The sequence below is a fragment of the Augochlora pura genome, chromosome 3 (genome assembly GCF_028453695.1).
Source record: "Augochlora pura isolate Apur16 chromosome 3, APUR_v2.2.1, whole genome shotgun sequence".
NCBI lineage: Eukaryota > Metazoa > Arthropoda > Insecta > Hymenoptera > Halictidae > Augochlora > Augochlora pura.
In genome coordinates this window covers 30,625,707-30,650,142 of record NC_135774.1, presented here as the reverse complement: position 1 = coordinate 30,650,142, position 24,436 = coordinate 30,625,707, and the positions used below count along the sequence as shown (strand labels likewise).

Genomic DNA, 24,436 nt, shown 5'->3' with positions numbered 1-24,436 from the left:
CACGAGGGGGGCGCCACCAATCTCCGGAATTGTTTTGCAACAATACGCGATTACGGGAAGATAAGATTAATTGCTGTTCGCGCTCGCTAAGCGGCCACCCCCCACCCCCTCTGTTCCCGGGGCCAGACGAGGGGGTTGAAAGAGGGTAGGTGGGGGGGTCGGAATATTATTTTAACGGCGCGGCGAAGCGCGGGGATCATTGTGAGCCGGCCATAGGGAGGGTACAATTACCGTGACTTCCGCTTAACGCGGGAACTCCTCACTTTGCCTAACGGCTCTTTCCCAAGTATCTAAAGTAACCCCGCTCACGTCGTTTAATAGTCCTTTAATGCACCGGTCTCTCTCTCCCTCTCTTTCTCTCTGTCTCTCTAGCCGGAGTGAATTTGTTCGTTATATCGAGCTGAAACGCTTCGAACAAAAATTTCACCCCCACCCCGGCCCGCCAGACGCGCCAATTAATTCCTACAAAATTCTCCTTCCGCAACAATCTTAGGAACAGTTGTTGCATCGTACGAAAATAATTAATTAAATAAATGCTGAAATTGCTGTCGTTTATTAACCGCGAGAATAATTAATCGAATCAACAGTGAAATCACTGTCACCTTTTTAATCGTGAAAATAATTTATGGAAACAAGAATAAAATTGCTGCAGCCTGTTATTAAGTAAAACGTTAATAATTACAAAGTTAGCACCAGGAGCAAGACTAACCTCGTAGTAGAGAGCCTTGTAATTCTCGCAGGCGTTGATGCATTCGACGAACTTCGCCATCGACTTCCTCGTCTTCCCCTCGAAGACCTCGTCCAAACTGATATAATTTCGGCAGAGTATAATGATCTGGTTGCCCAGAGCCTTGAACAGGTTCTCGATTCTCTCCTGACTGTTGTAGTACGGCGAATTCAGCCATATAGTTCTGAACAGGTGTATCACCGTCATCAGATGCTGCCCTATCTCCGCCGGTTCGGTGCATTTGGTCAGCTCGGACGAATAGTACATCAAACACCGCAGGTATTCTATGTTCGACTGAGCCTCCTTGACACCGTCTTCGATCTCGTCCATCAGCGTGGAGAACTGTCTAACGTAAGTCGACAGACTGACGGACAGATACTCCGTGATCTTCTTCACCACGGGGTTCTGCAGCTGATGGTTCAATCCGCAGAGATTTTCGACTGCAACGAGACAATTTCCTTTGAGAATTAGAACTCCGACGCTTCGGATTCTCGGCGATGAGTCACCGACATCGATAAGTCCAGAACTGGTACTCGTCTTGCAGGCATAGTAACTCGGTGGGCGTGGCCTGCTCCTGGTCCAAGAGGGCGATCCTGATCTGGGTGGTCCAGTGCACCACCACGCTCTCCAACCTCTTCACCAGTTCCTTGTCGGCGGTTGTAGCGTCCATAGACTCGTCGGTGATGAGGCTGCTGCCCTCCCTTGGCACGTATATCACCGTCAACCCAAGCATCTTGTACGTCAGGTCGGTCAGCTTGCATAGGAAGCTGTCCAGGTTCCTGTAGAAGTCGGCCTTGACGCATGTGGAACAGGCAGTTAAGGAAAAGCACCTTAAAACGTTTCAACGATGCGCAATAATCATGACAGTAACAATAGTCGACGATAATCGGATATAATATAGAAAGACTCTTGGACACGCCTACAATGGGCGTGGCTAGTTCTGTAGGGCATCAAACAGTCACTTCAATTGCCTGATACAGTACTTTACAGTTCAACCTCTATAGTTCTACCTTTATAGTTCAACCTATACAGTTCAACCTCCACAGTTCAAACTCTACAGTTCAATCAGATCAAAGCAATCGTCTTCGACTGCTTAGCAATCTGTTAGCCAGAAGCGTGAAGGTGTAGAGCTTACTAACACCGTAAAAATTTGTTCGAGTGCAAAATTAAATTCTTTACAGTTTCTAGCTCAATCCTATTAGTTCTCGGGAACGCCTACAATAGGCGTGGCTAGTTGAGACCCCGCCCCTTATACTGTAGATGGGCGGAGCCTTAAGTAAACGAAGCCAACAGCTGGCTCTTTGAAATTACAGCGCGACGACGATACCTCAACGAAGCATGAAAACTGCAGCCGCATTTCGAATCCAGCGTCCCGATTGTTGCAAAGCAAGCGGCCATTGGCCCGCAATTAGACCGCCGCTGCTGGGATCCGGTTAGAATCCCGTGGATCCATTAGAAATAATGAAGCGACCTCCGGGTCCGAGCCGAACGGAACCATTTCTGTCTCGGCCGGGCGAGTAATCGCGTTCTCGCGCCGTGGCAAACATCGCCGTCGAATTCGCCGGGCGCGGCGGCGCATTTAGCCGAAAATTATGGTAATAATAACTTCGTCCGGCCCTTCCTGTTTCGCCGCCGTTCCTCCCCGCGCGCGCGCGCGAGTCCTCCTGGCCGGGCGAATCGGCTGGGAACCGGAAGTTCGCCACGAAGCGTTGGAGTAACGGGATTGCGAGGGAACCGGCGAAGTTACAAATTCAGTTGGCGGAGCGATCGCTGCCTCAGACCGTTGCTACCTTGAGCCGAGAAGAGGCTGCGTAGGGCTGTAGCGTCCAGGTGATCGTACCCGACGCTAATCGACCGACCGCGAACATCTCGGAGCTGTTCCTCTTGTTCCTCCGATCCTCGGCGCCGGCGCGCGGAACTTTCGCCGCGGATCTCTTGCGGTTCTCGGTTTTGATCCGGGATTCTCTCGGGCCCGTCCCGATTCTTCTGTTACCGGGGCTATCTATCTTCGTTGTTACATGTTTAATGCGACGGCGAGGCGCGGCCCGCGTCTAAACGCCGGCTCCCGGCGGCCGCCGCTTCAATAATTGAGCCGCGCCGTAAATTCTCCATTGGCTCGGTTTGACCGCTGCCGGGAATTACAGGTCTTGATTCTGGATTAAATCTTTGAGTTATACGGTACCGTCCCGGCCGCGCCGACTCAACGGAACCGCGCTTCTTCTTCTTCTTCTTCTTCTTTCCGAGTTCGTGATTACTTCGGGGGGAGCCGGCAATTAAATAAATTAGACGGGAAGACTTTTTAAACGGTTTGAATCCCGCCGACCCTTTCATTGACTCGAACTCTGCTCTTGGATCGCGCGGGACCTTGGAATAGAGGACCGGCGAAAGTAATGGCACTTTTGTCGGAGTGTAATGCAGTTGCCGGGTGGGTGGGGGGGGACGGAGCGTAATCTCCGCAGCCGGCCCCCGTTCTACCGATTTTCTGGCTCGTTTCACTTTTCGTTGACTTTCGCGCCGCGCCGAGTCGAGATCAATGAATAAAAATCAGGAGCAGATCGATTCCCATTAAATTCCTAGTAGCGTTCATAGAAATTCACCGGCGACTTCGCCATCGGTTCGTGCTACTCGATGCCTTCAAATATTAAGCGCTGTCCCTGGGCGAAAAAGGGTATCCGTGCACCTTTTAGTTTATTTTTAATGTTAACACTTGGACGAACGCGGTAAAAAGGTACATAATTTCAGAGAAAATTACTGTGGTATTAGTTACTTCTATGACATTCGGACGTCGTTGAGATTATAATTAAATTAGAAACAGGGAGATGCAAATATCATGAAACTGTACACAGAAAACAGGGCAATAGCTCCTTGGCTTTTTAATCGGAGAATAAGACACGCGCTATAGCGCCGCTTGGCACTTTTGAGAAAACAGCAAACAAAGGTAGCACTTAAACGGTTAAAAAATATTTAATATAATTCTCGAGAAATGATTGAGTTTCGAAAGGCGTTCGAATACTTTTCGCCAGAGTCGATAAAGAATAGCGGCGACGGAGTGGATGCTTCCGAAACAAAGTGACGGATAGCGCGGCGTCGGACGCGCTCTTAAAAATCGATCGCGGATTTCACCGGGGACACGCTAATTAAAGTTAGCAGAGCGCATTGTTTAGCGGGGCTGCGGCCGAAGGAGCGAAGGAGAAAAAAAAGGCCGAGAATCGGAGGGGCGGGAAAGTTTCGCAACTCGTTGAAGTATCGTTAGGGAACGGTTTCGTCGGCTCGTCGCTGAACTTTCGCGTATCGTTCTCTCTCTCTCTCTCTCTCTCTCTAGCTCTCGGTCTCTTTGTCTCTATAGCTCTCGGTCTCCGTATGCTCGTCCGCCGCGACGGACTAATTAAACACGAGTTTAGCCGAAACGGTAGGATACTGTCTGGCCAAGTCTCGATGGGCAGGAAGATCGGCGCCAGCACGTTATGCACCACCGAAAGAACGTGGCTCTCGGTCTTGCCGTGCACCGAGCCGAACAGGATGCGCTCGCGGAACGTGTCCGGCCGCAGGACCTCGTTCGGCTCCCTGATGAAGTAGTTCAGCTCCCGCACTGGCATCACCGGGAACTCTAGGGACGCCCTCAGCATCTTCTGCATCGGGTACAACGTCAGCACCTGCTGCGACGGGTCCACCATGAAATTCTGGATCACCGCCTCGTGCTGGCTGTGGAAGCTGATCTCGTAGACGTTGGCCAAGGTCGTCATCTCTTTCACGATTTGGATCTTCGAATGGAATACACGTCATAAGGAAATGGCAATTTTTCATCTGATAATAAAAATATTTCTTCAACGATTTTTGTCAAAATTCCTATGGTAGTATATTCATAAATTTTACACGCTTTAGGATAATTCTAGAACAATTAATAAAAAAAAATATACTAAGAATGATCGATAAAACGGGTAACACAATTTATCTTCTAAATATATCTACATATATTAGCAAAGTGGTTAATGATTTAAAATTCATCTTAGTTACGTTTCACGGACGTCTCTAAGACGTCCAGCGTTTATCGGACAACCGCGAGCTCGATACAGAGTGGCGATGCACGAGAAATGACTCGCATCGCCAAAGAAGTCTTTACGGTGCCCCGTAAAGCGATCCGGGGACACGTTAAGAAGTGTCGGGGCGATCGCTTATCCGGCCGATCGGCTGAGAAAGGAGCCCGCGATTTCCCTTAGAGAGAGAAAGAGAGAGAGAGGGGCGAGTAACGATGGAAGCCCGGGGTCTGCTCACCAATTCCGCCAGCTCCTCGGCCTGATAAACCGGTCTCAGCTCCTCCTTCTGCAATCTTGTCTCCTGGCCTGCGCGAAGAGGGAAAGCGAAATTAATAAAAATCGCTGGCAGCGCCGGCAACTGAAGGGGCAAGGGTGGGGAGACTGGATGATAGAGGGGCGGGGTGGGGGCCGGTAAGAGGATTTCGAAAATAGTTTGCCCGTCGAAACGGAAACAAGTTCGGCCGCGAGTCGTTCGTTAGTCGTCGATTGGAAATGGCAGGGGCCGCGATGGGTCCCCTTAAATCCGGCGGGAGAGTTAAATCGAAGACATTCGTTCCAAGAATCCTATCCAACCGCCCCCCCCCCCCCGTCTCTCTTTCTCCCTTTTCCTGCCACCGTTTCTCGTTCTTCGTTTCTCGGCGGGTTCCGACGTCGTTTTTCTTTGGACCTCCCTGCCCCCCTCCCCACCTCGTTCTCCGCATCCTTATCCTCGTCCTGTTACTCCTCGCGAACCTCGCCTCCCCCCCCCGGCCCGCGCCGCCGCGTCCGTCTCCGAATCCCCCCGGCCGTGGATACGCCTTTGCTCTCCCGGCAAATCTAATAGGAACGATAAATCGCGGGGCACAAGCCACCGAATCGGCGGAAGAGGAAACACGTCTGGTGATCGAGGCGCGCCCGCGCGCGGTTAGGACACGTTGCGGTAATTTATCGGCCTATGATAGCGAGCATTATGTAGATAGTAACGACGCGGGACGTCCCCGCGGGACTTATTACTGTCACGTACCTTTCCGCGCCGATGGTTTTTCACGCCGCCCGCGCCACGTCAGACGTCACGTACCACTTGTATGTTTTCCACCCCCGGGGGCCGCCGGAACGTCCTGTGCGGCGGCGGCGGCGTGGGTGGCGCTTTGGGGATTTCGGTCGGGTGTAACGACGCGACCGGGTCGTCGCGATCAACGGGTCCGGGGAACGGCTATGCGAGCCGCTTATGGATCACGGCTGCGAGGGCGTGTTTCCAGATGCGTCGGCATTTGCGATTTTTATATGCGATTTTTAACCTTCTGTGGTTGTAGGTATGGCATCCAAAGCTATTTACTTAGTTATTTTTGTTTCTATGTAATATTGACAGATGTTATCGCGTTGCTTAAAGTTTCCCGTATATTATAGAGCGTAAAAATTTATTTGGAAAAAATGAGCATAGAGGGTTGAAAGTAGAGGCTTCGCGCTTTAAAATGAGCCTAGGAGCATTGTTATAGCAATTTTTTACTCGGAGGTATAATAATTCTAATATTAGCCAATTTTGCACCCTAGTATACTGCAGCCCATTTAGAGTCGATCTTTAGTCTCTTGCAACTTCGTGCAAAAAAATCTTGTGGCCATCTGTCTATACCTATTTTAAAGAGTGAACCTTCTACTTTCAATCGCTATCCTTCATTTCGCTTAAATAAATTTTTGCACCCTATACCATTTAAAAAAGTAAAGACACTTCTCTTATCCAAATTACCCTGAATCCTGACAAATTCAAACGTCTCTCCTGAGCTTAAAAAATTTTTTCGAAAAGAACGAGTTTCGGTGCTAAAAAGTAGACACTTTACCCTTTGAAACGAGCACAAGCAGAGCATCCTACGATTTTTTTACCCAAAGTTACGAAAGCTCAAAGATGGAGCAACACCGTCCAGTAGGGCAAGGAAGTTTTCAGCCAAAAGGACAGAGTATAGCAAAACTTCGGGGACTATGAAAGTTTGATCGGTGATCGAATCGTCGATCTAAATGCCTGCAAACGATCGGTCGATCGGGGCGTACCTATACGATTGCATCGCGGAAGAAGGGCCGTGAATAGTTGGACCCGTATTACTTTGCCCGATACCGGGAGCACAATGCACGCCGCGGGGAAAGGCAAAATCCATAAAGAACTTCGCTGCCTGGCCTTCCTGCAATTAAATATTACAATGGAGTGCGGGGAATACATTCGCGTAGTCATTGTCCGCGGGACTGTAAATATGGTTCCCAGAACCCAATTTCGAGGCCGGTGCCCGCCGCATTGTCTCTACCGCTGGTCGTCATATTCGATTTAAATCCCGTGGCGCGCGGCCCTCTGCGAAACACTTCGCTCCCTTTGACGGGAGAGGTTCCTCGAGTAAACTGTTATCAGCATGATTTCCGGCAATCATTCTATAACATAGAACAGCGACGAAACCTTCTCTTACTGTCCACAGATTCGAAATTAATTTATTTTGCCAGATCAATCGACGAATTTAATAAATATTTTCACTTAATAAATGCTTTCACAAAGTGGTTTTATAAATACTCCGATCGACTTACCAAATATTTAGACAAACACACAGACTTAACAAATATTAACAAATAGCTCGACAAACGCGTCGCTTTAATAAATATTTCCTTCGATAAAATCTAACGAGAAAACATCGACGTGTCTCTCGAAAGGTGAGCAAACAGGTACGCAACGCGACGTGAATTTTCGTCGACGTTTCGCGTTACCGTGCCGTTTAACGGAGCGCCGTCGACGTAAACTGGCCGCCCTTAACGAAACCGTGGAGGCTTTAACGAAACTGGCAGCGCCGAATATCGGAGTCGTCGTTACATCGACGCGGTCGTAATCGCGCACGACAATGGCAACGTTTCCGTTAATACGCAGGCGATACAACGCCTGGGGAACGTTTGCCAGCCGATATTTCCGCGGGACCCGATTTCCCACCCTCGTAGTTCCGCGGGCGAACGGCCGGCAAAACAAAAGGAACGCGGGCGCGAAACAACCGCTGAAAAATATAAACAAGCGGAGTTAGTCTCGCGTTCGCGCGCGTTACGGTACCGTGGCCGGTTAATCCGAGGATTTTATTGCGAATCGTTATCGCGGCGGGCCGGCCCGATCGATGGACCTGTTAATGAATTTTAATAAACAGCGGGGATGGAAAGAACCAGAGAAGAGAGAGAAAAGAGAGCGAAAGAGAGACGATAGATAGAGAGAAAAGAGGGAAAGAGAAGAGAGGGAAAAGAGAGAGAGCAGAGAGATAAAAGAGAGAGAGAAAGAGATCAAATGAAGGGAGAAATTCAGCGAAAGAAAGCAAGTAAAGGGAAAACAGAGAAAGAGAGACAGAGAGAGGGGGGGGGGGGGGCTCGGGAGAGCGTAATCGAAAAGTGCGAACACTCGCGGAATAATCAAGTTTAATGGCGCCGTGTCCCCGCCCCGAATAATTGCCCGTGTTCCGAAAGATTAGCCGATTTCACCGTGATTTTTAATTTCGAGCCCCCCCTCCCCAGTCCCCCTCGCCGCCCTTCGCCGGCCGGTGCATGACGAGCGATGTCGAGGAATGTCCGAAAAATGTCAGCGGACGCCGGGTGAACTGTCGCGTCCAGTTTTCCACGTGCCATGTCCGAGCGGAAAAATACACAGGGCGAAAAAATCTTTCGGCGATCGCGCTGGCAACGGATTTCTGCTAAAAGCACACGCCACGCGGCGATCGCTTCCGGCTTGTGTGGACACTTGGTCGATCGTTTCGGGACCGTGGGAACGGGGCGTGATCGAGCGAACTGGACCGTTCGCAGAGGACGCCTCTACGATCCGCGATCTCTAGACGAGCGTTCCTTGTTTCTGGTATCGCTCTCGTATACAGTACGACGATTTTTCCAAATTTTAGTCGAATAAAAGTCTTCGGGAGCTGTTCTATCGACGGACTATTTTTAATCCGTTTTTGGGAAATGGGAATAGAAATGATATAGTCGATATATGATAGGAATTCTTTTCTAAAGAATTTTCTTTTCATTACTCACGAGCATTAATAGTTAATTTGTCGTCATTGGAATTGTATGGATTAAATGTATTCCTGTAAAATAATTACTAAAATGAATTCTTTTTCAGTCGAATATTTTATTCGTGTAGAAACGATCATTCGCAACAAATTATTCTGTCTATTTATGCGTATGATTTTCTTCGATGCCCCATGCGGATAACTCTTTCGCGCTACACGGGGAATAATTCTTCGGTTTTCGTTCGAGCAATTCTTCACGTTTTATTCCGATAATTGTTCACGCTTTATTCGGATAATCGTTCACGTTTCATCCGACTAATTCTTCGCATTTTATTCGGAACAAATTATTCGCGCGCGGAGATTGTTCAATTACCCGAGTAATAATGATTCGATAATGATTCGATTTCGGGGGACGCCGTCGAACGAGAAAGCGAACGAAAGCCGGAGCCATTGAACAATTTCAACGCTCCAGAAATACGTAAAAATTCACGGTCCAACGATCCGGCGTCATCGACGGGGTACACCACCCCCACGGGCGCCGATAAATCTTGCTAAACAACTAGCCACAACCTCCTCGAAAAAAAAAACGCCCCGCACAGCTTAACTCCCGTTGCTCCTCTATTTTTAGCGACGTTGCTCTCTGCCTTTCAACACCTTCGCGACACAGAAGAAGTCTATTCCTTTGATCCGGAACGCTGTAAAAACACCGAGTGATCGATGGCTACACTTCGCAGAGAGTCCACGGGGCTGAATCGGCGTCCTCGATCATTCGCGTCCAGCGACTGACACTAATTGTTCGGGGATAGCTCGCCGCAAGACGTCCGCGCGTTTAGTCGCCAGAATATTACTGACCGTACAGGTTGTCCAAGAAACGAGATACACCTCCCGTCATTTAACCCCTACCCGTATTTTATTAGTCATCAGTATTTAACTATTTTAAGTAAATGTAGACAAACGCGATAGATATTTTTCTGTTCCCTTCTAAAAAATTATTATAATAGAAAAAGTGCTGATTTTTGTAACTATGAAGAAAATAGTACGGCAAGGGGTTAACATAACTTTTTCTTCTTTACAAAATTTTTCTACGTGACTTTGTTCACGAGTTATTAACGAAAAATGCTGACCAATGAAAGGCGAGATCAGCTAGCGCGTCGCGGTGGAGCCAATCGGTGGAATTAGGCTCCGCCCGCTGGCTGACTCAGCCGCGTCGCGTCAGTAGAGCTCGCCTCTCATTGGTCAGTGTTCTTTTATTAATAACTCGTTAACGATGGCTCGGAGAAAATTGTTGTAAAGGAAAAAATTACTTTAAATGACCTAAGGAATCTCTCATTTTCCGGCAGCGATTGACTTTTGGGATACCCTGTATTATATACGTTGTCGTATCCTGGACACCGTGTGGTTAGTCCACGGTGTAGAGAGGCATTATATTGGTTTATCTAGTTTGCCTACTTTCGAACGAGGGTGCGCCGAATTGGCAGCGCGTTTCCCGAGGAATCGGCGCGGCGCGGCGTGGGGCACGGAGCTTAAATTACCATAATCCCGGCGACAAATTAGGAACTCGGCAACACCGTGAACGGCCGATTAATCGTCCAACAGTGGCCACCTTAAGCGTCATAATTCAACCCTCTGCCCGGCCGTATCGATATTCCCACTGTTCCTGGTCAATTGGCCACCTTGCCCTCCACCATATCCAACTATCGTTTCCGCTACACTGATCTCGCAATTTACCCAGGCCTTTTTATACAGTAAATTGCTACATTATTTGTTATACAGAATTTATACTACTTTTCACAGTGTCACGATATTTTTTATAAGCTATCCAAAATGCGATCTCATTTAAGTTTCTAAATTAGTCAAAAAATTGAAAAATGCTATTGGGGACATTGATGGTAATATTCGATGAAATTTATTATAATGCTGCAATAAATATCGACAAATTCGTAAAAACTTAGTTGAAGAAAATATTGGAAAAAGAATCATCCAAGAAGAGTCACGTTGAGAATGAAAATTTAATCAAGTTTGCAGTACCTTCGAATAGCGAAAGGACTCAATAAATAATGATAGAAGGATCACGCAATAATTCGAATAAAAATGAACAATGACTAATAATTATGAGATAGTATCTATAATTCTAAAAATACTCCGCCACTATAAATAAGTCAAGAAAAATTGTGAATGTGCAGAAAATGGTAGAGGTTATGAAAAATTCCACTAGTATAATGTAAACTATAGATACGGTAAATAAATAAATAAATAAATAGTATGGGAGCATTAGGCAATAATTTGAAGAGATATGAAGGAATCCCCGCTGCCATGATTCGGATCGGACGAAGACGGCGACCAACCAGAAATTCGCTGCGAAAAATCGCGAGCTCGGAGGTTAGGCGAGATTAGATTCGCGGCGGTCGGCCTTTAATATTTTCGGCGTAAATCTCACCGGCGTGGTCCTCCTCGTCGGTGGACGGGGCGTCCAAGTACTCTCTGTGGGGATCCCTGGCCGCCGAATCCGTAACTTTCTGCGTTTCCATTTTATTGACGGGCGGCCGGTCTCGCCGACCTCGACGCCTCTCCTCCGCTCTCTTCGCTCGAGAACTCTCCGGGTTTGCAGCTGATTTATGCGGCCCGTCCGACTGTTACCGTCGCTCCCGGAACCCTTTTCCTGGTTCCCGTCTTCGCCCGTAGATATTGTCGAGTGCCACGAAGTTGCTCGATCCTCGTGGAGAGACCGTGACGGACGGGGATCTCGATCTCGAGTGATCGCCGCTTGTCTACCGCATTGAAGATCGACCCCGCGTTTCCCGGCTCGACGAGGCGGCTGCGACACTACGGGGGGAGGCCTCTGCTTGCTTGGCAATCGATTCCCCTCGAAAGCCTCGGATCCCACCCCTCCTTCGGACGACGATTACCATCGCGCGGACCGGACTCCGAGACTTTATGAGCACCGGCCTTCCGGTGCCTGACACTGAATCTTTCAATATGATAATCGCCGCCGCCGTCGCCTCGGCGAAAGTTATTAGATTCGCCGGTAATTTCGCGACGGAATATCTGTGAATCGAATGATTGCCGTCGTCGACGCAATTATGCCCGGGCGCCGGACGAGAGTCGGATTCGCTCGCGGCCGGCGAGTAAGACTTTGGAACTTCGGCTGCCGGGCCTATGTATTTTCATACTCCTTGTTTCTCTCTCTCTCTCTTTGTCTCTCTCTCTCGAGAGAGGGAGCAAGTCACGGGAGCACCGTGGAAAGCAACCGCAGAAAGCGTCGACACCGTAAACTCGCGTCCGCGATTATATTACTGGAAGACGCGCGGCGACAGGCGTGAAACAGGAAACGGGAGGAGTCGATGGGGCGCCGGTGTTCTCGAATAAGATGCAGACCGGAGGGGGCTCCGGTTCCGCCGTTCGACAATACCGATCGATCCTATCGGCTCCTATTCGAGGAAATATAAATCCAGTTTAATGCACCGGCCACCTAAACGACGTGGATTTGCGAGCGGGCTTGAACGGCTATTGCGGTCCGATGCGAGATTGATGCGGCACTCATGGACGCTGTAAATATCGGGGGACTTCGGGTCCCCGATCATTCCCACGGAGTCTCCCCCCCCCCCCCCCCCCCCTCGCGGCAATGATAAACTTAAATAACCCCGTGGTTATCTGCCCGGGCGTCGTTAAAGAAATCCGCTCTCATAACCGTTCGTAATCTCCTGGACCTCGGAGACCGTCGATGCTTTACGGTGTTCTCGCTTTGTCGGAATTATCGGGATACACCGAACGCTGTTGCACCGCGAAAACAATGTAAGCATAAAGTTGGGAATGTTCATTGATGCTAGAAATATTCGCGAACTCCGCGGCTACGTATAATTAAATTCGTGTGAATTCAGTCGCTTTTTCAACCCGTTGCCGTACTATTTTCTTTATAGTGACAAGGATGAGCTCTATTTTCTACTGCAATAATTTCTTAGAAGGATAAGGAGAAATATTTATCACGTTTGTCTACGTTCCACGAGTCTCAAAACTCTATATTTCGTGTAAAGAAGTTGCACTCTGTTCTATTAAATGGAAATTAAATGACTCAGAAAAATGATTAAGTTGTCAATCGTTAATTATATAAGGACCAGGGCCGCAGGATGGAGTAAGTTTATTAATTCGTATCCGTTCTTCTCCATTGTTACGATCACTGCCTCGAGGAACGTCTTTACAGCGCGGCAACACCGCATTTCTGTGTAAATTGATTCTGCGTAAACTGAGAGAATCCGTGTAAATTTACACGGAATCAATTTACACTGAAATGCAGCGATTCCGCCCCGCGGAAGGACGTTCCACGGTGCCGCGATTGTAACTATGCACTAATCATTAAATGCTGCAACGCGTGGCTTCTTCTTCGTCCAATCTTGATAAGGTACAAGATAATTTTTATATTATCGCTCTATTATTGTATATATTAAATTGTTAGAAGTGTAAGTGTTGCGAAACTTACTGCGAATCGGAAATGTCTTCGATTATAAAGGGTTAAAGAAGGCACTTCAGAATAGACATCCTTTTGTCATCTGAAACAAGACGTCTTAAAAATATCAATTTTACTAAACGTTAGAAGTCCAGACCTCAAACGAACCTAAAATGGACATGCTTAAGACGTGTCCCTAATCCAGTGCTCATTGGATTATGGCAACTGCAGCAACGACAATTTCCCTCTGCGCTTTTCCGCCAGCATAACGAGTTTTATTTCCTCGGACCTGATCCCCCCTTGTCTCACGATGATTCCAGGCACGAGTGATCGCGATACAAATTGCAGGGGAGGAGGAGGGGGGTAGAACTCGATGGCCGGGAATTCCGATAGGTGAGAGCATCGGGATTCCAGGCTACGGGAGATCCCCACGCGGATTACCACGGTCATAGTTCCCATTATCCTAGGAGTCCGACTGATCTTCTTAGCCCGGGGAGGGTGGGGGGGAGGAGATCGCCGGAGCATAAATCTCGCCGGTTCGTTCAGCTTTGGCGGGCTGCATGGTGTTTTTGCCGATCGGCCGGATGAACGACGTTTCCCAGTCGGTTCCATGGAGCGATCGCACGAAAGGAGAAATTGCATCGGCCTCCGGAGGGAGCGGGCGGAGCGGAGGGCCGAGGGCGAGGGCGAGCGAGGGGCGGGGTCGATGGAACGAGATTAAAAGAGGCAAAGCTACAAGATTAAAAGGCAATGCCGGACACGGGCCGAATCGAGCGACGCGGACGAATGCTCGCGGAGACATTTATATTCCCTGGAAATCGTTATTGACCGATCAGAGGACTCGAACGATCCCGCCCGGCCTCCCTTCCCCCTTCCTCTCTCTCTCTCTCTCTCTATTCCCTCTTTCTCTATTCTCTCTTTCTATTTTCTCTTTCTATTATCTCTGTTCTTCCCTCTTCCGTCTCCTTCTTTCCGTTCCGTTCGTTACACTCGTCGTCGACGTTCCGCGTCCTTTTCAACGACGCACACGTGCAGCGAGAGAGACAGAGAAAGAGAAATAACTAAAGAAAAAGAGAGATAGTGAGAGGGTGGCGCCGCGACACTTTGTTCCAGGCTTCCTTCGGAGTCTCATTGTCGTTTATGATATCCAGAGGCTTTTGTGTGCGCCCGTCCGTTGATCTCGTTTCTCTCTTTTGCCGGGCCGGTCGCTCGCGCGCATGGACCGCCGCCGACGACGACGACGACGCGTCGACGGTGTGTAACGCCTCGGCTCTCTCTCTCTCTCTCTCTCTCTCTCGCTCGCCACCCTCCCCCCGAGGGCTTTAATTGACGTAATTCGAGGACTCCGCTGCTCTCGCTACGGTGTGACACGAACGCCGGAAGATTTTCCCCATAGTTTCGCCAAGTACTCTCCGAGAGCGACGCCTCCGCAGACTACGTGTACTTGCCCGCGCGAGCGCGCTACACCTGCAACTATGTCGGTGGCCGACTTTACTTTGGATTTTCGCCGGCGCACGACTACGGCCCCGCCCGCCGTAGAATTGTTGCTGGGACACCCGGGGAGCCGATATTGCCGAGCTTTCGACAGGATTACTGCCAGATTTTCCAAAACCCTGCCGCAGACTCCGCCGGCTAGATCAGTCGTTCGGCGAGCTCTCACGGGGGTTTCGAAATTTATTGGTCGCGATCGACTATCCTGCGGTTCTACACGGTCGATAGTTTAATATTTAATCTTATTTCATTTGGTCGTAATTTATTCTCATTTATTTCTCGTTTGATTCAATCCGGTTTCAATTTGTTTCAACTCAGTTCTAAGTCAATTTCATGCAACTTTATTCATTCTTAATTTATTTTAATTCATTTTTAATTTTTTTTAATTCAATCTCAATTCAATTGAATTCACTTTTAATTTACGTTAATACATTTTTAATTCAATTGAATTCACATTTAATTTACCTGAATACATTTTTAATTCAATTGAATTCCCTTCTGATTTACTTTGATACATTTTTAATTCAATTCAGTTTTAATTTATTTTAATTCGTTTAATTTAATTTTAATTTAGTTCATCGTTGCAATAAAAGACGAATATATAATACTAGAACTGATAAAAAAAATCAGTGGCTATAGAACCGTATGAAATCTAGCGAACAGAAAAATAATTGAAATTATATCTAGAGCTCCATCGAGTAAATGTACAGTTGCTGTAATAATTCTCACATCTTGATTCAGCGTTTGAGCATTCCCCTTGGCCAAGCGTAACTGCGCGACGCAGGTTGCAGCGTCTGTTCCCCGTCGCATATAGTTTCAGCGAGCGGGCGAGTGCCGGGCGGCCGATAGCGCGCCGTCGGTATATCCCGGCGCATTTTTATTGCTCCGTTATTAATCACCGCGACGAAATACGTTAGGCGAAAGGCGGGTGGGCTCCGGGACGCGATCTATCATCCTCCATCTTGTCCCGTCGCCCATTTTACTCGCAACAGAGTCCTTTTACAGCTGGCCGCCTTTAAAAGATCAAACGCTCCACGCGAAGGCGTTTCCATTGAATTTTCCAGTGGACCTCGGGCAACGTGGATCAACGCGGGACTTCATTAATCCTTGTAAGTTACGCGAGAGGATTTCCAACGTCGGCAAACTCCGTTCGACCTGCGCGCGCGCGCGCTATATCTCTCTCTTCCTCTCTTTCTCTCGATTTTCCGCTCTTTCTCTTCCCCTCCGGTTTTCGATCATCCCTCGCGCGACGGTGCACGCGTATTAAGCGCGTGTTTAATCGCGTCCCAGTTTTTCTAACCCGGGGCCAATGAGTACCTGTTGCTACCAGCCGCAATTATGCATCAGCCTTTCGGCCGTCGGCTGTATGCTCGGGGGACTTATCGCGGAACCGAGCCCGGCGCCGTCGCCCCCGCGCCACCGCCTCCTCCATGTGCGGCCGGCCAAGACCCGGCGAAAAACGAGGAGAACGACCGCGGGATACGTTGCGGTGCCGCGTGCTCGGTCAATTCGCCGTCGAACAGCGCCGCGATCGTGCCAATCCCTCCCGCCACCGGTTTCGGGGCTGATTTTTTTTCCCGGTTCTGACCCCGGCAACAGGCACTTCGACGGGGTTGCCGGGCCTCTGCCCATCAGATAACGGCGACGGAACGCGCGCTCCTGGAAAAAGGAGCGGAAAAAAATAATGTCGGACAGATTCCCCTCGCGCTCTCTCCGCATCTGATACGCCGAAATGAAATATTCAAAAGGCCGTTGCCGCCCCGGCGCCGCCGCTGCGCGCGCGTGCTCCCACGAAAATTCAGTAAATGATTTTCCAGATAGTGTCGTTTGAACATTCCGGTTTCTGCATCTCGGGCTCCTTTGTATTCATTTGTTTCGCAGAGCCGTGGAACTACTCCTCTGCCCGCGGGTTCTTTCGCCGTCTGACCAGGGATCGACCGTTTCCACTTCGGCGCATTTGCAATTCAACGTCGCTTCGTATCAATAAATTCAGAAATGTGCGCGACCGCTTTAATATCGTTTTATTTCCACGCCGTGTATGGGCTGCCGCCGCCTCTCTGTCCGATACCGCCTTCCTTCCCACTGTTTCCATTTGACGCTGCACCGGGCGGCTGTTCCGCCGCGGAACAGCCTTTCTCATTAAATCAAGGTGCTGCGCGGAACCCGCGGAAGTGCGATAAAAGTGGAATTGATTACTCCTATTCTTTCTTCGAGGAACTTGTACACGTGTCACTCGAACGCCGGGCGGCACGCTCGTCGCTCAACGCGCTGTAACTTCGCGGGAAAAAATCGTGTCGACTTCATTCGTCGGGGAAATTAAAGGGGAAGGTCGGTAGTTTACGGTGACCTGAACGGCATTAGCGAGAAAAATTTTGTCGAAGCTGTAGAGGGCGTTGAACTTTGAACTTTTCAGTGTCGTGAACCTTCAAATTATTTAAAAGATTAAAATATTATAGTCGTGGAGATGCATGATATTAAAAATCAGAATTTACTGTATTAAAATAGAGACTTCAAGCTTCAATTTAAAAAAAATTTCATAATTTTATGGTAACTATTAAGAAAGTTACAGCTGCTCAAAGGTCGGCAATGTATAAGATCGGCGAGAAAGGCTGAAAACTGTTTACTTCACCTAATATTTCGACTGCATCGTGTCCGAGCGAAGTTAATTCGACGCCACTTGTCGAACGTATCGTCGGATAATGTTCCAAAGAATTTGCGCACGCAGTGTCAATTCCTAGCGTCGAGACGGTGGCCGACGGTCTCGGGCCACTCAAAGACACGTTTTCTTTTGCTCGCGGCTGATCTGCCTGTTATTTGACTGGCGGATAAAAAGCTTCTTACCGCGGCCAGGGCGCGGTCCGAAGTTTTCGGCGTTTCAAAGGAGCAGCGGGCCAGACGCGCTCGAGGATCCCAAGCGCATGAAATCTCCCTCTCTCTCTATCTTTCTCTCTCTAGGAGCCGGCGCAACGGAACAACTTTGTATTTCCGTGATAAAAGACGGGGAAGGCAAGTTCTCCGTGGAGAAACTCCGCGCCGATATGGACGGACACTTTGAAAATTGCGGTGTCTGGTTTAACGCGACGCTCTTTCGGGTATTAAAGAGCATTCTTTGTGAGTTAACACTCTGCGAAGTAATTAGGAAGGCTCATTGGACGCGGGGAAAGTTCCGCGATAGGAGAGGATCCCCCGCCCGCCCGAAGTCTGGTCGAAAGTTTCCGCCGCGTGGCATATTATCTCTGAAAGCATTACCGTTCCGATGGACGGCCTGTCGACAGATTATATCGAAAATAATGAAGGCGTTCGCGCGATCCTCGAGATTACCATTTTTTAAGCAACGATCGGCCTGGGAACAATATTAAACATCTAATCGTTCGTTTTATCCCGCGAATATAGAATTAGTCTGATTAATCGCCGATTCGTCTACTGAGTGGCATGATGTTAAGCGGTATGAACACGAGAATGCTTCAGATATATTGCACGGATTGAACAGTTTCAGTAAATTCGAAATAGTAGACTCGTCCGATTAATGCTCGATGTTTTCACTGATTACAGAACGAGTAACAGTTTAACTGGAATTTGCTTTGCCGAACAGTGTTCTACACAGCACTGTACTGCTCCCGAGAGATTAAGTTATTGTGGAAAAGCCTGTAGAGATAAACCATTTGCATTCGACTGCGAACATGTAACACGGCTGATTAATCGTTGACTCGTCTACTGATTAGAAATGGCGTAAAATTAAGAGATAAATTGCATTGATGTAGACACAGGAATGCTTCGAAATGCGCAGATTGACCTGCTGAATTAAATTCGGAATACCGAACTTGTCTGATTAATGCTCGATGTTTTCACTGAATATAGAACGAGTAACAGTTTAAATGGAATTTGCATAATCAAGATGTGTTCTACACATCGTTGCACTGCTCTCAAGAGTTTACCTTATTACAGAAAAGCCAATAGACATAATCCATTTGCATTCGACCGAGACGAAGGAACACGTCCGACTAATCGTTGATACTTCCACTGAAGAAAACAGAGACCCACTTCAAAAGCAATCTATCGCACAGAATCGAGTTCCATTCAATCCTGCGCCGTCTTCGAAAGACCATACCGCCGTGGGAAACAGTATCGAGCTCCCTCGTCCGCGACAAATTGAAGGTACACATCGCGCCCGACTAATCGTTGATATTTCCACTGTGAAACACCGGAGGGGGAAACCGTTCGAAAGCGATCTGTCCCGCGATGAAACCGAACTCGCCGCTCGTCGCTTCCGAAAGACTTGAGCAGTCGCGGAGACGGTCCGAGACGGAAGCTAAATCCGAGATATTAAGAACGTCGGCATAATCGTCGAGTGTTCCACTTCACGAGCGCGGAGCTCGTTTCCTAAGACGTCCATTATAACGAGAACGAGGCTCCGGAGTTTTCTGACACTGATCCGCGGCGGCTCGAATTTCTTAAAAACATTCCCGCCGACGGTTTCCACGGAGGGGATCAGACACGGAGCGAGGATCCTTGTTAATCGACCAGGACAATAACGTTGGATAACTCGACCGGAAACCGGAGGATTATGCTCGCGGTCTTCCGTTTGTCAGAAAAGAGCATATTGCTGTACTTTATATAATATATTTACAAGCATTCACATTTTCGGTGGTGCGCCGAATCGGGACCGGGTCTCGCAAAAATCCCGGAAATCGTACCGTTGTTGCTGTCGTTGTAAAACAGCCGGCCAATTAGAAATGCATCCTGCGAGCCAGTCACCGGAGGCGCGGCCCCGCATCCGCCCGTTCCGATTAAGTTTCATGTAAATTTCAGGCCGGCCGACGTCGTATTTCATAACTCGTTCCCGTCCGCGGTTCCTAGTTCCTTCAATTTCCGGCCCCCGTGGCTGAGCCAGCGGCCCCGAACACTCGCCTAATTCGTCGAGAACCGATTACTGAATCATTCTGAACAGCGCCGCCGCGAATTATTATCGACAGCATCCCGCATCGAGATTAATCGTCGGCAAGTAATCGCGATCGCTTCGCCCGTCCACTCTTCATTTCACTTACTCTTGATGCACTTGTATTATTTACTCTCTATTCACTTCCAATAAGCAATTTTTATTAGAGATGAATATTATTGATTTATTTTGAATCGAAGTCAAAATTATTTCTTCGGTTATCAAAGTCTAGAAACAAACAAGAATTTTCTGGTACTATTAAGGAAGATATTAACGACAACTAAATGCTAAGCAATGCAGCGTGGAAGGAATCGTAGCGTAAAAGGTTAAAGTCGTCTTTATCCAATCTGGTTTATTCTTCGAGCATTTCCTTCTTCGTTTCATTTATTCTCCCTTCGTACGTCGTTTATTTTTCCGTATTTATCGTGCGTCAGGTAAAATGCTGGAAAAATCGCGGAGCTGGTAGCACAGCTCGTAGATCCGCGATTAATAAATTCCCGAGGCGGTCGAATTAATTAGCGGACGGAAGACACCTCTGTTTCGGAAGAAACTGGGTCGAAGTCGTGGCCGAGGGTGGCGGTGGCTGGGTGGCGTTCGGGGTGGGGGTTGGGTGGGTGGTACAAAAGCAACGGTGGCCATCGTATGTATGCTAATTGAACGAGGGGCAATCTGGAATGGACTCTGGCAGTGGCTTCCAGTTGATTACCATGGCAAGTACTCGGCCAGAGAGTTCCTCTACGAACGACAATGTGAAAACAGCTTTAATGTCCCGTCCCGGCTCGCCGGTTGAGAGGGAGCACGACAAAATCCTGTTCCGGGATTACAGTGTCATAGGAAATATCAACCCTTTCGTCTAAATTGAAGCCACGGGGAGAAGTCGTCCGGCCCCGGATCGTAAACGGTGACCGTCCGCTTTCGACGTCGATCAATTCTCTCTCTCTCTCTCTCTCTCCTCCCATCGGCGACGCGACCCTCGCCCTCTCAAATTGCGAATCAAATGCCCCTTCGGCGATCGGTGAAATCGTTCACGCAATTTTATTCCTCCTCTTTCGATTATTTTGCCCAATTCAAGCAATATAAACAATTTAAAGCATTTCATATTTAATGTATTACATGTATTTCGTGTATTTAATATACTATATTACGTTTGATATATTAAATTATATATAACAGTAGTTTCATAATTATATTATTGAATTGAAATGAATTGAATTAAATTGAATTAAATTGGATTAAATTGGATTAAATTGAATTGAATTAAATTAAATTTATATAATTGGAATAGTACAAGAGTATCCTAATGCTAATAATAATGATATAATATTGACCTAATATTTTCTAGAATACTTTGCATCTAAGATTAGAATCTTTCCAAATGGATATCTTCCCTGAGATAATTATGCGAACCGAATCCTTTCGAGTCGGATATTTTCTAACTCGAATATTTACAGTCGACGTATATTCATTATTCCCGCAGAAATTATTCCATCCGTCCGGTTCGGCCGGAGAGAATTTATTCGCATAATCCGCGCGGGAACGCTTTATATATTCTATCATTTTCATTCGGCCCGATTATTTTGCGTACGAATTCTCCCGTACGAATAAATTCCAATTCGAATGAATTCAAATACGAACGAATAAAATTGTATTCGTTAGTTCTTCATCCCTCTCTCTCTCTCTGTCTCTATCGTTCCGGGATAACCGGATAAAATTGTGCCCAATTCTGGGTCCCGAATTGCCGCTAGACGGGCGGGGTTAAAATCGCAGCGCTAATTTGTTCGCGTCAAAGCCTCTTTTTTCCGGGCATTGTGTATTAATTTGGGCGGTCCCGCCTCCGCCCGATCAGATTTTCCCGTTATTTTCCTGACGGCGGCACGCTGCAAAATCGACGGCAATTTGTTCGACAGCGAAATTCGCTAGAGGTGGGGGGTAGACGGAGAGGTGGAGGGCCAACGACGGATATTATATCCATTGATACGCGGAAAATGTGCGGGGTCCGTTCGATTCCGCTGCGGCGATCCGTGATCGTCGATTCCCGGCGAACGCAATTCCTTGGAAAAATTGGCTCGTTGCTACCTCGTTGCTACCTGATCGGGACGAATTACCTCGGCGAATTAACCCTTTCGGTACGAGCGTCGGATATATCCGGCGTCCATGCGATGACCTCATATCCTGGTATAAATAATAAAATTTTATGTTGATAAGTATCTCTTAACCCCTTCCGCTATTGCGAGGGCGTCACGGCGGACAGAGTGCTGGTACCGAAAGGGTTAAACGAACGAAGTCCGGCCGATTCCGGCGAGGCGTCCGTCGGGTTTTACGATCGTGCCGCGAATAAAACGGGGATCCATTTGAATTAGCGTATTTACCGAAAACACAATATCCAAAGTGGACGACGCGCGCGCGCGCGCGCGGGCGCGAGCTGTCCCCCTTTGCTCCCGCCAAATATTTAAGTGCTCAATATTGAACGAGACGATCGTTAAATAAACTAAACGATATAACGTTTAATATTTGACTAACGACGTCTGAACACGCGTGTGCGCGCGCGCGCGCGCTCGTGTGCCGACGCCTCTGGTTACAACCGTAATAAAGTGAACAGTGGAATCGATTGCTTCGAGGTATTTGCACTCCAAGAAATGGCAAATGGAACCTAAACATTTGATCGTGTGCATTCGATGCAATTTGTACCGCGCCGCCGCGTTATTTGATCGCGGATACCCGCGCGCGGCTCTCTACACCGTACCCCCTCCTCCCCCCCCCTCCCCTCTCGTCGCGCAACTCGCCGTTCAAAATTTCGACAAAAAAGCAACACCGCATCGATTTTATCGCGCATTTTTCAACGGCGGTCCGCGAGCGCGCGCGCGCGCGCACCCGCGCCGCTTCATTTCATTTGCCCCGGCGCGAGAAATTTCCCGCGATACGGAGAAATATATATATTTTTCGCCTATTTTCGAACCGCCGCGCGCTCTCTTCCATTTCATTTCTATTTTTTACGGTGCTGACCTTTGACAGCGCGTGCCCGCGCCTCCGCGACTACTGTTTTTTCCCCCTATTTTTTCTGCTTTCCCCATTTCCCAAATTCACCGCCATCCCTCACCCCTTCGCCGCTATATTTCTTCGCGATTGGTAGTATCAATGGAACACAGGTTGTGTGTTTGTCATCGCGGACGATATAGGGTTGCAATACCCGAGTTACTATCAATCATTCTCCTTTATTTTATTTTTACTTTTATCTGTTTTCATATTATTTAAGTATCTTGATTACGTCATTTCTTTTGTATTGTATTTTTAATTTCATGGTATCTACATCGATCTACTGTTACGCTATTAGCCAAAATTTTATTTTAATTTTGCTTATACACTCTTATTTTTTTATTACTTTCTCGCCCGAAAAATTCGTTGTATTTGTATCTACCCCCAGGTATTGTTATAATCCCGGGGGAACATTTATTGCTAAATAAATTATTATAGTATCATTATTAGAATTACTATTATATTACTAATACCACAAAGAGAAAAAGTTTCAGCAGAACATTTCTCAACCCAGATAAAATCACAGCTTCAAAGAAGCACCTCTTAATTTCCATCGTCGATCGAATCCCGATCAAAGAAAAATGCAAAGACAACCACAGTTAACGATACTGCAAGAATCGCTGCAGAACTCTCCACCTTATCCCTCACCGTTCTTCTCGCGAGTGAAACAGGCCGGCATCTCTGCTCCTCGAGTAGCTCAAACGAATTTCCTGAAAGACCTGTACATTTCTTTAAACACTCCCGCTATTAGATAAAGACAAACAACAGGCTCCCAGGTCCAATATTTGGTCGCCTAATTTCTCGCAGCAACACGTACACATGCACGTACTTACACAGAGAAAGACAGAGAGAGAAAGAAGAGATAGATAGAGAGATAGAGAGAGAGAGAAGAGAGAGTATGGGAATAAAACCGGACGAGATAAAACGGGGAGGTAAAGGCGCGCGAAGGGTGTCGGGGCACCCAGCCCTTCTCTCATGGACTCGAGTTTCAATTTAGCGGGTTCCACGGAACGGGGCGAGAGAGCCGCGGGGGTGCCAGAGTGGGTGTGCGAATGTGTGCGCGTGTGTGCAGGAGAAGTGGAATGGTGTGCAGAGAGGGGTGCTTGGTCGTCGAGGTCCGCGGTTGTTTGTCGACGGGTAACCGTTGCCGGGAACGCTTTTCTTCGGCCATCGATTGCCGGAACGTAGAGCGGAGGGATTTCCTCGAGTGCTTCCGCTGTCTCGTGCAACCCCCGTCCCTCTGCGCCCTCTCTCTCTCTCTCTCTCTCTACTCGGAATCGGTCGCGCCGGCCACCAGAATGGGGACTAACTGCTTTCTCGATCGTACGCGCCGCGCTAGCCCGGCCAAGCTGATCGAATCGAACGGAAACAATGGCCGACGGGATAACCGGCGAACACGTGCCCGTCGTCTACCACGGTTAACCGAGGCTCCGCGATCGTACGAGTGCGTTCCCCGGGCCGCCCATCGTCGACATTGCCAGACCGGAAACTGTCTCTGTCCACTGTCAAACCTCTCTCTCTCCATCTCTCTCTTTCTCTCTTTGCGAAATGCCAGGGTAAACTGCGCGATCGAATCACTCGTCGCTTCTGCATTGCGGCACCTTTCTTTCCTCCGATTTATTTTTAAACCCTTGCACTACTCTAACTTGAAGTCAGTCACGTGGCGGTGGTATCTAGTAATCAGCTGTTGGCTATAAATGCTGTTCCGTTCCTTTGCACTCGAATGGTGACTCTGAGGCACCACTCAATTTTTTGATTGTACTTCGATTAGTAACTTTGACGATGGAA

General features: G+C 48.2%; 1 protein-coding gene across 1 annotated transcript in view; it reads right to left on the bottom strand.

Moving 5' to 3' along the window:
- Positions 1 to 1,475, bottom strand: part of Kl-2 (dynein heavy chain 2, axonemal kl-2) — a 55,238-nt gene extending 53,763 nt beyond the window's left edge. Inside the window, exons 1-2 of the mRNA XM_078197239.1 lie at positions 1,238 to 1,475; positions 710 to 1,167 (exon numbers count right to left, since the gene is read on the bottom strand). Coding sequence (XP_078053365.1) covers positions 710 to 1,167; positions 1,238 to 1,460 — 681 coding nt within the window. The 5' untranslated portion in view covers positions 1,461 to 1,475. The remainder of the gene's footprint in view (positions 1 to 709; positions 1,168 to 1,237) is intronic.
- Between the last annotated feature and the right edge of the window lie 22,961 nt (positions 1,476 to 24,436).